The 15,071-nt window shown below is 41.0% G+C and overlaps 1 protein-coding gene and 1 long non-coding RNA gene across 2 annotated transcripts in view; both read right to left on the bottom strand.

Moving 5' to 3' along the window:
* Window positions 1-3,062: 3,062 nt before the first annotated feature.
* LOC147164417 (uncharacterized) lies at window positions 3,063-3,931 on the bottom strand. Its single transcript, XR_015096647.1, has 3 exons — window positions 3,872-3,931; window positions 3,633-3,777; window positions 3,063-3,554 (listed from the first exon to the last, which is right to left on the bottom strand). It is a non-coding gene; the product is annotated as an uncharacterized LOC147164417 (long non-coding RNA).
* Window positions 3,932-5,314: 1,383 nt separating this feature from the next.
* Window positions 5,315-15,071, bottom strand: part of kpna3 (karyopherin alpha 3 (importin alpha 4)) — a 26,592-nt gene continuing 16,835 nt past the window's right edge. The window contains exons 12-17 of the mRNA XM_086090915.1: window positions 14,996-15,071; window positions 12,101-12,205; window positions 11,906-11,977; window positions 11,565-11,727; window positions 11,392-11,486; window positions 5,315-9,632 (exon numbers count right to left, since the gene is read on the bottom strand). The exon at window positions 14,996-15,071 is cut by the window's right edge and continues 53 nt beyond it. Of these exons, the coding sequence (XP_085947041.1) occupies window positions 9,537-9,632; window positions 11,392-11,486; window positions 11,565-11,727; window positions 11,906-11,977; window positions 12,101-12,205; window positions 14,996-15,071 (607 nt within the window). The 3' untranslated portion in view covers window positions 5,315-9,536. The remainder of the gene's footprint in view (window positions 9,633-11,391; window positions 11,487-11,564; window positions 11,728-11,905; window positions 11,978-12,100; window positions 12,206-14,995) is intronic.

The raw sequence follows: 15,071 nt of genomic DNA, 5'->3' as shown, positions 1-15,071 counted from the left end.
TGTGGTGCATTAAAAAAAAATAGATAGGGCGGGGGGGGGGGGGGGGGGGGGTGGCGACACGGACAGGGGACCGCAGCACTGCTCTATACTGCGGCCCCCAACCGATGGCACCCCCACAAGCCCCCCCCCCCACCCACAAGTTGTGTGGTGTATTAAAATTGGAGGGGAGTTGTAGGGTGAAGACGGTGTTTCCACCCTACCCCACCCCCCAAAGTGTGTTATGTGCCCTATATGTCTATAAAAGTGTATTGTGCAAACCTAGTGTAGTGAGTTAAGAGGTGTGACCAGCGGGGCCCCCCCCAACCGGGCGGGGGCAGGAGGCGCACCGGCCCACCAAGCCCCCACCCACCCCACCAGGACCCCGGCGGGCATATGGGACCCGTCCGGCGGGGCGATAGGGCTCGCCCCCCGGATACTGGGTCCCGCCCGAGGTGTCAGGACGCCCACCGGAGCGGGGCGGGCACGACACCAAACCCCAGCCACCCCCGCCGGCCCCCATAGCACCGAGACCCGGGCCATGGATGGAGCCCCCGGCCCAGGGGAGGGGAAGGAAGGCGTACCGGGGAAGGGGAAGGGAGGAGGGAAGGGGACGACAAGAAGGGCAGGGGGCAGCGGCAGGGACGCAAGGAGAGGGGGAGAGGAGGAGGAAGGGCGACGAGGGAGAGGGGACAGGGAGGCGGAGGACGGGCGGGGAGAGGCGAGGAGGGAGAGGCAGCAAGGGGGAGGAAGGGGGAGGGGAGAGGGAACCACCGGGCACCCCGGCGGCCCACAGGCCCCGAACCGCGTCGCCGGGCCCAGAGCGACGGACCGCGCCGGAACGGCGCCGCCCCCGACACCAGGGAAAGCCCCGCAACGCAGCACCCCCCAAGAGACCCAGGGAACGGCCAAGACGCAGCCGCCACCCAGCAGCCAACAGAGGGGCAGACCCGCCCACTCCCCGCCAGGGGGGACAGCACCCACAGAATTAACCCACTGGCATGCCGTGAATCCGAATATCAACCCCTGGTGCCCATCGGAGGTGAATCCGCTCGATCCCGCTGGCAGCAGCCGGGTTCCTGACTATGGAAACACAACCATTAGTTACAAATTGCCTAATACAGAAACATCAATGCCAGTTATAACGCTGCTGTGGCTCTCGCTAACAGGCAGAATTAAAATCCAAGTTTAGGTTAAAAAATTCTATATACGTAGACCATGTTTCTTTAAATTTTGACATTTGGTTTTTATTTGAGGCAGATATTTTTTCCATTAAAATATGATTTATGAGGAGGTTAGACCATTGGTCGATATTCAAAGTTTGTTTATTTTTCCAGTTAACAAGAATTGTTTTTTTTGCGATAGTAAGGGCTACAAGTATAGATTGAAATTGTTTATGTGGTAAGTCAATTGTTGTTAAGTCACCTAGCAAACACAAGTTTGGAGAGAACGGTATCCTACAGTCCAAGACAGCGGAAAGTTTTTCTAAGACTTTAGTCCAGAAACACATAACCGGAGTACATAACCATAAAGCATGAAAATAAGTGTCTGTAGTGTTTTGTAAACACTGGAGACAAATGTCGGAGTCTGAGAGTCCCATTTTCTTCATCATATATTGAGTAATGTATGTTCTGTGAATAATTTTATATTGGATAAGTTGTAAATTTGTGTGTTTTGTCATTTTAAAAACATTTTCACAAACTTGAATCCAAAAGACAGATTCCGGAGCTATAGACAAGTCTGTTTCCCATTTTGAGATGGGTAAAGACGTTTTATCAGTATATGAAAGTAACTTATATATTTTTGAGAGTTTTTTTGTTGTTGTCGGAGAAAGCTTGGTAATATCTTTAGCTAAAACAGGCGGTTGGAGCGTACCCTGGAGTGTTGGAATTTGTTTCTTTATCATACTTTTAACTTGCAAATAATGTAAAAAGTTTCCGTTTTTTATTTTATATTTTTGGAGCAAGGATGTATATGATATAAACATATTATCTGAGAAGAGATGGTGGAGATGTGTAATTCCTTTCTGCTCCCACACATTCAAATAAAACGATTGGTTGTTAATTTGAAAGTCGGGGTTATGCCATAGGGGAGAAAGCCCCCTGGGCTCCACTTTGGCTTTTGTCATTTCTAGTGCCTTCCACCAGGCAGTCAGGGTGGCGGAAATCATTGGATTTTTAAAGCAGTTATGGCGCTTAATCGATGTTGTAATAAAGAGTAAATCTAGGAGTCTGAGGTTATTACAATCCTTCTGTTCTAGTTCCAGCCAACAGTTAGTATCTCTATTGGGTTGTGCCCATAAAATAATATATTGTAGCTGGTTGGCTATATAATAGTGCATAAAATTTGGTGCCTCTAGACCTCCTTTGGATTTATTTTTCTGAAGAGTAGATAGACTAATCTTTGCTTCTTTTTTTTTTCCAGTAAAATTTTGTAACGGCTGAGTCCAACCACTGGAACCAGTTAGCCGTAGGTTTAAATGGAATCATTGAGAAAAAATAGTTTATTTTGGGTAAAAATTTCATTTTAATAGTGGCTATTCGTCCTATTAGAGAAATAGGAAGATTATTCCAGCGCTCCAAGTCACTATAAATGCTATCCAGAAGTGGAGTGAAATTTAAATGAACTAAATCAGTTAATTTAGGTGAGATTTTTATGCCTAAGTATTTTAAATTACCTATAGGAAATGAGTAGTATGGGTCCTGGCTTGCAGGGTTCCATGAATTTTCTGTAATAGGTAGAAGTGTTGATTTTGTCCAGTTAATAGAATAGTCTGATAACTGTGAGAATTTAGTTATTAAGTTAAATACTTCCCCTAATGAAATAGCAGGCTTTTCTAAATAAAGTAAAATATCATCGGCATATAGATTAATTTTATGTTCTGTTACCCCAGAGTGAATTCCTTGAATCATTCTTTCCTGGCGTATGGCTAATGCAAGCGGTTCAATAAATATTGCAAATAATAAAGGCGACAGTGGGCATCCCTGTCTTGTGCCTCTCTGTAGAGTAAAACTCTTAGATATAATCCCATTAGTAGTAACAGTAGCTTTAGGAGAATCATATAATACTGACACCCAGTGAATAAATGACTTCCCAAAGCCAAATTTATTTAAAACAGCAAAGAGGAAGGACCAGTTAACTTTATCAAAAGCTTTTTCTGCATCCAATGATATAATAACTGCCTTTTTATCATGCCGCTGTGACATACTAATAAGAAAATAATAATAATAATAATAAAACACTTACAATTAACCATTTACCCTGAGTTGCAGCCAGCCACTAGGGATAATCTGGATCAAGGGTGGCCAAGTTTGGTCCTCGAAAGCCACTATCCAGCCTGTTTTCCATGTCTCCCAACTTCAGCGCAGCTGAATCTAATGATCAGTTCATCAGCAAGCTTTGCAGAAGCCTGATAACGATTCTGGTCATGAATCAGGTGTGTTAGTGGAGAGAAACATGGACAAAAGGCTGGATAGTGGCTCTCGAGGACCGAACTTGGCCACCTCTGATTCTTCTTGCAGAAGTCGATAAGGAAGGTCCACATCCTGCAGATGATCCACTGGAAGACCAACCATCCACTGCAGAAAAGTCACCCCATACTAATTCATCCACTCCCTCGCCAACTGACATGGATGTGAGACATATGACTAGCCGACCTGGATATGTGACTCCTCAGGAAATAATTGCACTTCCCAAATGTAGCCCCAGAAAACAAACCACACGAAGTGTGTGAAGACAGCCATCCTCACCGATACTCCTGAGAAGGCCCTTCAATAAGCTTTTGAAGAACGACAAAATAAACTGGAAAGGAAAATGCAAAATAAGAAACAGAAAAAGAAACCAATTGAGAAGGAAATCACATACAACAGATTTGAGGAGAGTGATGTTTTCTCACGGTATTTGTGAGTTCACAAACTCCCGAGAATCCATCTTGCACCACTCCCATTGATTTCCGATACGAACCACTGGTGGTTCGGACCAATCACAGAGCGACATTGTATTTGGGGCGGGGTATGCAGCTGTGACGAAACAATGAAGCGCCGAAGCCGTGGGAAGAAACAAACCAAACATGGCAACACCGGTGGACGAATGCGTGGACGCTGCAATTAATTCTGTTCTCGCTGAATTAGTCTCTTGTATCCGCATATCAACATTGCAAAACCGACAACATAAACTCAACGCCATGATGTCAGCTAGTCACAACAGTCGGATGTCGGTGACGATGTTTTCATCTTTTGCCGTGATTGGTCGAAACAAAAGTTGGGTAGACGTGCACACGGCTCTGCTTCGTCCAATCAGCTCGAAGTGTTGTACAGCATGCCCCGCCTTTCCCGAGTAAGTCAACGCGGAGCAGTCACTGGCTGTGTGGACCAGTCCTGACTTTCATTTGGTTGGTAATACACTGTATGTGTGTACAGTGAAATAACATTCGGGCCATCCATCTATCCAACTTCTTCCGCTTATCCGAGTTCGGGTCGCAGCAGGAGCAGCGGCGGAGGCATCCAAACCAGTCGTCTGAACCGCCTCATCTGGCTCCTCTTGATGCGGAAGAGCAGCGGCTTGTCTCAGAGCCCCTTACAGATAACCTATATCTAAGGGAGAATCTAATTTCGACCAGCAGCACCTGAGATCTTATACTTTTGGTCACAACCGACAGTCCGCGGGTATACCGTAGGTGAAGGTACTGGGACTGTAGATTGGCTGGTAAAAATGTGAGCAAAAAAGCAGAGCTGTAAAAACGAGCCCCTCAATGCCAAATTCTGTCCATCAATGTTATGAACAGAATTGGTGAAAAATGGCAGCGTTGAAGTGTGGAGCAGATTTCAACACTGGCCAAACAGAGACCAAACATCAGGGAGTCCAGGTCACACAAAATGGTGGCCATTGATTTTAGTACAAATAAAATACACTTGCAGTGCAGTAATATTCAATGGCGTTTTTATTTTATTTTTTCTTACTGATGAGAAAATAGCCTACATGATATGGCAGGTCTTATTAAGACATTGTTGCTTTAACCTTAATGTAGAATTTTTTTGTGATATAATTATCTTTTAAAGACTTTCTGGATTCATTGCAAACAACACATTTTCTTACTTTTCTCTTAATTTTTCTACTTATCTCATAATTCTTCATTGTCCAATTTCAGGTTCATCATGTCGTTTCCCATAATTTTGTAACATTTTCATTGCTCTTCATATTTTGTTTTTATAACATGACATCATTTTTATTATTATTTACGTCAATTATATTGCAACATAACATTCCCCCACCCCCTTATCTGTGCTTCCATTTAGAGGTTTTTTTTCTTTCACGTGCAAATGACAACACTTGCAAGCGCTGAAGGACCCATCGGCTTGTACAGCAGGTTTTTATTTTGCTTCGGATCAGAAACACAGGTCATGTCCTGAGGGTGCCATGAGAAGAAATGCTATGAAAAATCCCCTGAATGAGGTACGTGGCGATGATGGCTTGTGGTGATGGGAGAGGGCAAACAAGTACTAAAATTGCGCTTGCATCACCATGGCAACCAGCGTGTGAGGTCACAAGTAACATCGGACGTGTTAATACTCCATTACAAAGATTTTCAAGATGTGGAGCGCTGCGCCTTGAGAAAAATAATAAAGAAAATCTTATTTTTTAAACTTTTAACATGAACTTAATTCAACAATTTTCAGTTTAAAGCGGAAATCAAACCAAACATTTTCTTAATTTAATCTGAATATATTCTATGCAGCCCCACTAGTCTAAACACGGTATTCAGCAAAAGCTACCCGTTTTTTTTCCATCTCAGGCGGCCATTTTGCTGTCGACTGAAATGACATCACAGCTGCTGAGGAAACGACCACTCACGGCTCAACTGTTTTCTGAAGCTGAGCTGTGATTGGTTGTGACTTGAGCAACTGTGATGTCATTTTCAGTCAAAAGAAAGTGGCAAAATGAGATGAAAAAAAAACCATGTTTTTTTTTTTTTTGCTGCTTAACTCAAATTCTACAAACCCAATATTAGAACGCTGCGTTTTGACTAGTGGGGGCACATACAACATATCACTGTAAAGAAAATTTGGGGTTGACGTCCCCATTACGGATTTACACTGAGTGATGGAGAACAGCCATTTTATGTTCCAATTTTCCCACACTTTAAAAACCATTTCTGAATCTATTAGTTTTAAAATCAACAAAACGACAAAAACAAAAGGCACCGTGACTATTTTTTTTTTCCAACTCACATTTGTCTTTAATATGCACAGGAGTTGAAAGCATCAATGAGCCACCTTAAAGAGAGAAGAGAGTTCAATCTAAAATTTATAAAAAGATATAAACAATCAGAGGCCAAAACGCTGTCTGTTGCTTTTCTTCTAGTATTCATTTAAAACAACTTTTTTTTTTTTTTCAAGAGCAAGTAAAAATCTTGCAACAAACATAAGCTTGTATCCAATGTGGTTACAAGACAAACACAATTGTAAATCTTTAAAGTGGCTCGGTCTAGTCTGCTAGTTCAGGACTGTACACCCTCTCTCTAGGATTTTTGTTCCGTTATAAACAACTAGCACACCCCCCTTCCCCTATTCAACCCTCCCCCTGCAGTTGTAAGCATGCCCTCTCAGTAGTTAGCAGCCGACCAGAGGAGCATTTAGTCTCGGGAGTGAGAACATCAGCAGCCCGACACCACTACGAAGAGAACAAAAAAAAAGAAAAAAAGTCTGTTCCAATTATTAATAACCAGCATCACAATACATATGCAAGTCAAAACAAAAAACAAAAAGAAATATTGCTTCAACAAGAAGAAGAAAGAAAAATAAAAGCCTCGGCAGCTATCTTAGACAGTGAGGTCATCATTGCTGTCGTCCATCCAACGAGTGTCAGCTGCAGCAGCTTTTTACAGGCTTCATGTCAATATACTTATATATATTTATATATATATTTATATTCAATAGACGGCAAGGAGAGATACACATCACATTGTTTTTGTACAAGTGTTCAAATCGAGTTAGCGAGATCTTCGGCCAAGAGTTGGTGAAGTAGTACTGTGAAGGTGCCCCCCTGCCCCCCCAAGTTGTTTTTATTTTTGTCGACGAACGAAGCCACACTGAAAAAGGAACTAAATAATACTACCAAAATAAAGACTTAGTTAAGTAAAAAAAACAAAAAACGATAATGTCAAAATATGAGTATTAAGTTGTAATTTGCTGAATAGTTGTAGTGATTTCAGGAGAATTTTTTTTTTATGAGAATAAAGCCATTCTATATGGACAAATACAACTTTTCTTTGAAAAAGCCGCACAAATGCGTGGGGAAAGAACATGGGGAAAATAGATATATATTTTGCATAACATCCAAATATTGTCTAAAACCTCTGTTGATCTTTTCCTGTAACATAACATTAATCCCCCCCCCCCATACTATTGCAACATATTCTTTGCTTTTGTTGTGTCCTATCACCACTTTTTCCACCCAAACAGGATTTTATGCTCCTCCCCTTTTCATATTTAGACCTCTTTTTTTAAACTCCTTTTTCCCCCTCCCCTCTAATATTACTAATATTGCTGATATTGCTTTATTCTCGTAATAGAATGTTAAACAGAAACAGTGGGAATGCTCGGAGAAACAGCTGCATTAGAGAAAAGTTTTGAGTTTTACTTGGGAAAAAGTTCAGCATGCAGCTACAAATAAATTGACTTTTTCCCGCATAACATTCTTACTTTATTCCCACAGAACTACAACTTTTTTCCTCTGAATTATATGGCTTTCTTCTTGACCTTTTAGATCATTTGCATTCTTTTATAAGTTGCGCCGTTATCAGACTAGTGGGACTATTATGAGGACCCCCCCCCCCCCAAATTTTAAAAAAATTAAAAGGGAAAACATTTTTGATAGGGGGGGAAAAAAATAGGACTTTTTCCGCATAATGTTACAATATTACCCTTTCATTCTAGTAGCCTTTCTTTTAACAGCATTGCCTTATAGTTTTACGTTTACTCTTTTTTTTTTTTTATTGTAGTTGAAGTCGTGATTATTGGAATAGCTATATTAAAAAGTCCACATTTTACAAGTCTTAGTTGGAGCTTTTACCTTTTTCTCATGAATTTAAATTAAAACAAAAATGTTTTGCCACAGTTGTAATAGCACAAGAACAAAGTTGTAATGCTAAAAGGTAGGAGAATAAAGACAATTACTAAGTAAAAAGTCTAAAAATAAAATAAATAAAAAAACCACTACAACATGTGTACAACTTTTCCTGGCTTAATTTGTGAAACCTTACACGGTTTTCTCTTTTCTTGTGACTTGCTTCCTCTTAACTCCCATTTCCTGTGACAATTACTTTTTTCAGTGGTCCTAACACTCTGTCCTAGTCAGAGGACGAAAACATGGTGAAGGTCCAAACAATACGCAATTGCAAGCTCCGACTAGAAGTAACCACATCATGAACTGAAACTGAAACTGAAACACTTAAAATAACAAATAAAAAGGTCAGATTCAATTCAGGTTGGTTTTAGCAAATTTGGGTATAACTCCGCCCCCACGCCCCCCGGTCCCTACCACCACCAACTTGTACATTTCACATTACAGGGGAATCATGAGCAAATAGGACGTCCAGTGCGGTCCAGTCCGGAGGGGAGGAGGGACGTTAACAGTGGACACAGGAAGTCTCAACACTTCCCAATGACCTCTTTTCTTACTCTGCTGAGTCCTCAGCAGGTCGTTCAGTTCCAAACAAGAAAAAAAAAAAATCGTGGCAGTTACTTCACTTTAGTGGGGAAGGGCTGGGGGGCACATCGTTGAATAATTCAATTAAAGTCTCATCAAAAAAATGGGAGTCCCGTCAAGTCTTTCTGCCACCATTTAGAGCCCTTTCAACCCTCAGTGGAGTGGGGAGCGAAGGGGCGGGGATTTGTCCGTGTTTAATCATGGCTTAGCTCTGCAATGTGTGATAGAGGGTTAACTTGGAGGGGTGGGGGCAGGGCGGGGGGCTTGCAGGAACCTGTGTGACCCTACAGTGGGTGTGTATGTGATGGAGAGAGGGCACAAAAAACAAGTGTAAAACAAAAACAGCAGTATTTCTCCCCCCATTTGTGATATGACTTCCAAATATGCACACTAACTGTCCAAACGTGTGTGTGTGCGTGTGTGTGTGTGTGTGTGTGTGTGTGCGCGTGTCGGTGAGGGAGACTACTAACTAAAGTGTGCTTGTGTACATTTTGGCAATTAAACAAACGTTGCCGCTGACGCTGTTCCGTCCTTCGCGTTTTCTGTGTTGTGTGATATGTCGAAGCAAAATATCATGTTGTGATGCACGGTGCCAGATGGTGACCATCCCAAAAAAATAATAATACAAAAAACAACCTCCAGAGTGCAGAGGTGGCGGCGGGGACAATAAATCCCTCAGTGGTGACTGTGAGTATCCATGTTGTTGAAGTCAATCCTTCCATATAAGGTCGCCAGATTTGAGGAGAAATGGATGAATGTCGTTGTGGGGAGGAGGGGAGTGGAGATTACAGAGTACCCGTGCAGCTGGTTGAAGCAAACATCCTGGCTTTTGCTTTTGCTTTTTTCTTCTTTTCTTAGAAATTAAACTCCTTTGTTTGCATGTTGGAAGCGGGGTCAAAGTTGAAGGTTCCTCCTTGAGTGCTTTCTGGGATCAGGCTCGAATCTTCAATCTAAAAAGGAGGAGAGGACAGCCACAGTGAACTCCCACGTGATTGGAAAAATAATCTATCAGCTCAAATGCCCGTATATACCCCACAGCAGGACTGTTGAATTCACAAAGATTTCCGTTGGAAACAGGACCAAAACAACACTTTCTTGTTGCGGTAGCATTTAAAAATGTACAATATAGTACGCTAGTGTAGGTTGGCATAACCCCCCCCCCCATTGCTGTCCACTGATTGAACAATAATAACTGCCCACATGTCCAAATTCAATCACGTGATCAAAAATATGGGCTGTTCACTAGGGGTGGAACGATACGGGTAACTCACGATATTCGATACTGTGACGATATGTGGCCCACGATATCGATAATATCACGACATCTACGATATTTGATATATTGTCAGAAATTGATCTCGACGATATATGACGATATTCAATATGGGACTGTGAGTGAGAGTGAAAACTTGCCGACTGATCTTCTTTGCAAATAGTGTCTAGACGCCACTGCTTCTGCATACTTTACCACCATTAAGGGATTAGCGCCCCCACAAACAGGACAGGAGAGATTAAGTACTGCACGCTGCACCCCAACTTCACATTTTTGCTAACATAAACAATATATATTATTATAAATTCTGTCTGGTCCAAAATGAACTTACATAATTATAGTGTTTCAAATAATTTTATTTGTCTTAATATTTTCAAATGTTTAAACATTTTCTTTTGGAAAAAAATACAATCATTTTGAATAATCGTGATTTCAATTATTACCAAAATAATCGTGATTATTATAAATAAATACATTTATAGAATAAAAAAAATGAAATACAAATGTATTTATTTATGTACATATATAGATATTTTGTTTATATTTATTTTTTGGATTTAATTTTCAAATAATATTTTTTTAGATCAGTTTTTATTTTCACTTTTAGTCATTTATTTAGTTATTTATACATATTGAATTTTGGCAGTTTTGGTCCTCCATATATTTATAGTATTTTGTGGAGGTCATACAAAGAAAACAAATTTGAAATTGTTCATCTGTCAGCCATTATTTTACTGCTTTTTACTGATGTTTTTTTAGTTTTTAGGGTGGCAACCTTTACTTTTTTTTGTCTTCTTTAAAGTTATCAAAAACAACGGACCTGTTTTGTCAGCTGGTGCTTGTTGCTAGTTAAGTTCTTCTTACAGCAAAATATATCTTCAGTTACTATCAATGCTAACGTCGTACAAAACTACAGTATGCCAGTTGAGACAACCATACATCTGCAAATATGGTCATGGTCATGCTGTGCAGTTCCAAAAAAGGGTGCGACCAAATCTGTGCTGGCGCGAACTTCTTGCCACTCGTGCAAAAGTTAGTGGTAAAGCCCTGTGTAAAACAATACTGTATATACTGTATCCTATGACTTGGCAGCACACGGCTGGGTCTCACTTGCTTATAACCCAGAAATACATTTCTCTCATGTGTGCTTTGCGTTTTTGTGTATCTCTCTGCCGCCCTCCCTGAGATGATTGCCAATGGCTGTCTTGACAGGAGGGATGTTCTTGGTTGGCCTGAGTGGTACATGCAGCGCAAGTGCGGAAAGTCCACATAGTTGGGTGGTATCATTTTCGGTATTAATATATTCAATGTTCATCGTCCAGTGAAAATCTGGGGGCGGGACCGTAAATCAGGTCATGCCCATATCTAATGAGAATGATAATAATAATAATGATGATAACAAATCTGTGGATTTTGATGGCTTTGTGCAAACTTACGTCATCTCCTGAAAAGTACTGATCGATAATCTCAAAGGCTAGCTTGTAGATATCCTCATTTTCATGTTGCTGCAAGCTTTCAATCTTCTCCAAACCTGAGAAATTGGGAGCGAAAAGTCACGTAAGGGTGGAAAAGTACAAGGCAAAGCAAAACACAAAGCCACGCCACACACCCCCGCACTCCTCGATGATCTCGGCGATGGTGCTGGCTTCGTCGCCCGCCATGATGAGGATGTTCTTGAGGCCGTCCAGGACCACCTGCACGACCTGGGGGTCCTTCACCAGCATCAGGTTGCAGAAAGGAGGGATGACGTTCTTCTCCACCAGGTACTCCACCTACACAGACACACCAAAGCCATACTAATGATTAAAACTTATGTGCTTACAGAAGTGGAATGTCAGTCAACATAACCCATGAAAAGATCCTTGAACAAAAACAAAAACATAATTTAAAAGGTATTACATGATGACATGTTGATGCTCCATCATAAAGACATGTCTTAAAATAGCTCACCTGGTCTTTCCTTCCACTGATGGTGAGGTTGCTGATGGCCCACGCTGCCTCCTTCTGAGTGCCGAAGTCCCCCTGTGGAGAGGCAGGCTGTCACTATGATGCGTGTGTGACATGGGTACTCTTACCACCCCAGGCAGCAGACCACAGCAATAATACGACAATCCGTGACGAAATTTGGAATATAACAAAAGGAACCTTGGCCAGTTGGTGAATGATCATGGGGATGAGTCCAGCATCGATCACAGCCTGGACCTGCTGCTGGTTCCCAGCTGTAATGTTGGACAGGAACCACACTGCTTCCTACAAATAAAAACAAAAACAGTGTTCCTAATGTACAGCAGGTATCAGCAAATCTAATCTAATATTTTTTTTAATGCAACTTAAAACTTATTTAATACCCATGTCGTACTGCATAATACATACATATGCATAATTATTAGGGGTGGGAATCGTTGAATGTCTCACGATTCGATTTGGATGTGCGATTCGATTTTATAATCGATTTTTGATTGGGAACGATTTTTGATTCAAAATGATTTGATTGACAATGATTTTTGCTTCAATTTCTAGATGTTCAAGGAATCGTAATGATCTACTCCAGTCTGCCTCGCTAATGCTAATTAGTGCTCTACTCACTCAAAAGAACGGCTCCACGCTGCAAAAAAAAACAACTTTTATTGGAATAACTTAATCGTGACTTTTTCCTTCTACTCTCTAATGTGGCTACAACTTAACAGTGTACCAGACCGCGTGGAACCACACTACCCCTAAGTGGCCAAATCGGGTACAACATGAATAGCACTCCCAATAAAAGGCACACACAAACAAAGGGAAGAAAGTATAAAATAATTTAAATAAAATCGATTTTGGGACATTTAAAATCGATTCTGAAATCGTACTAAATGAGAATCGCAATTCTTATGAGAATCGATTTTTTTTGGCACACCGTTAATAAATATATATATTATATGCATACTCGTTATATATTCTGGCTGTCCCCTCGATGATGATTTTTTAAAATCATAATTAAGCACATGATTTCCATAGCTTATCACAATTAATCACAAATTAATCACATGTAACCATTTAAAATAAAATATTTTTCAAGATGTTCATACTCCTGGCATAAACGTGGAGAAATATGATTACCACAATCATGGTTGTATCTTTTAGTTCTTTAATAAAATAATTTTATACAAAGTAATACATTAAGTTATTTGAAGTGAAAAAGATATACTAAACAATAGGGATGGTACCAGGTATCGTATCGGACCAAAACCAGGACACATTTTACGGATATCGATACTGGTATTGGCCCTCGCTCTTGTGGCCGTTTTTTAGTTAAAAACTAAAGGCTGAAATGGTTATTTTGCATTTATTGACCACCACTCCGCGGAGTAAGAGAGCACGTAAGTCCAGTTTTACTCAACAATTTAATTAGCTTTGAAGTGCAGCCAGATCTTTGTATATTATATAGTGTATCGTCACTGACTACTGCACTGCTATGAGATGAATGACCAACGGAGAACGTGAAACAGGAAATACAGAGCAGCCTTCCAAATTAAAAGCACGGATTTCAAAACAAGATATCGTGAAACATCACACTAAACAGCTTAAGGAATTCTCCACATGGTAGATATTACTAAATTACTCCAAACACTATTGCATTGAATTGAATTATTTGCACTTCACTGTATTGCTGTGAAGTTGTACAACCACATATTTTGATTGGGACTTTTTTCACTGGCCACTGGATTATTTGTTTATTTAATTTAAAAAAATATATATTTTTGAAATTCATTTTATTGCGTGTTCTATGCAAAATGACATTTATGAGCAAATTCCATCCATCCGTCCATTTACTACCGCTTATCCGGGGTCGGGTTGCGGGGGCAGCAGCTTTAGGAGGGAAACCCAGACTTCCCTCTCCCCAGCCACTTCAACAAGCTCCTCCGGCAAGATCCAAGGCCAGCCGAGAGACATAGTCTCTCCAGTGTCTCCTGGGTCGTCCCCGGGGCCTCCTGCCGCTGGGACATGCTTGGAACACCTCTCCAGGGAGGCGTCCAAGAGGCATCCGATCCAGATGCCCGAGCCACCTCGACTGGTTTCTCTCAACGCGGAGGAGTAGCGGCTCCACACCGAGTTCTCCCGGAGTAGCGGCTCGACACTGAGTTCTCCCGGATGACCGAGCTTCTCACCCTATCTCTAAGGGAGAGCCCGGACACCCTGCGGAGGACACCCTCATTTCGGCCGCTTGTATCCAGGAACTTGTTCTTTCGGTCACAACCCACAGCTCGTGACCATAAGTTGAGGGTAGGAACGTAGATCGACCGGTAAATCGAGAGCTTCGCCTTATGAGTAAATTAGAAAAATATAATTGCCCTTAATTTCAAGTAATTTTAACGAAATTTGCTATAATTGGGAAATACAGGTCTTTTAAAAAATATATATCTGTCGTTTTTGGGGGAAATTTTATGCATCATAAGTACTAATGGTATCGGCACTTGGTATCTGTATCGATGAGTACTGATGATTTGAGTATCGGTATCTGTCTCAAAAAAAGTGATGTAGAACATCCCTACTAAACAGTTAAAAGGAGTGTGAAACATTGAGTCATAGATTTGTGTTAAGGTAATTTTCTGCCACTAGATGTCATTAATGTTTCATGTTGGACGTTTTCTTTTTAAATTCAGAGCAATGGTTATTTAGAAGAGGAAGCAACTTGTGGACTACAGGTCATTTTGTTCATTGTAAATTACAACTTGTCACCAGTCCTTACAAACACATACATTTTTATCACATATATTACTGCTAAATTGTGTTATAGTGCCTCCTTGCACAATGTTATATGTAAAATAAAGCCTTTTACATCAATTGGATTACAATTTTTAATTCCTCTGGACAACGTATTTAATGTCATTTAAAGCCTCAATTTCAGCAAAATCTATTTAATGACTTATGGTTATTTTTAACGACCGGCGGAAACCCTGTATACACACACAAGCTCTACCTAATGTCAGAGCACGACAAGGTAACAATCAGTTGTGTGAAAGAAGAGCTCATATTCTGTTATGACCGTGCTTGTGGTACCTTATTGATCTTTTCTTTAGGGTGTGTGAGCAAGTTGGGGAAGTATCTGAGGACCTCGCAGTTGAGAACAACTTGC

This window comes from Leptonotus elevatus, chromosome 12 (assembly GCF_054856555.1).
Source record: "Leptonotus elevatus isolate MCC_2025b chromosome 12, RoL_Lele_1.0, whole genome shotgun sequence".
NCBI lineage: Eukaryota > Metazoa > Chordata > Actinopteri > Syngnathiformes > Syngnathidae > Leptonotus > Leptonotus elevatus.
Note: the sequence above shows the minus strand (reverse complement) of the source record. Positions and strands in the feature narration are given on the sequence as shown.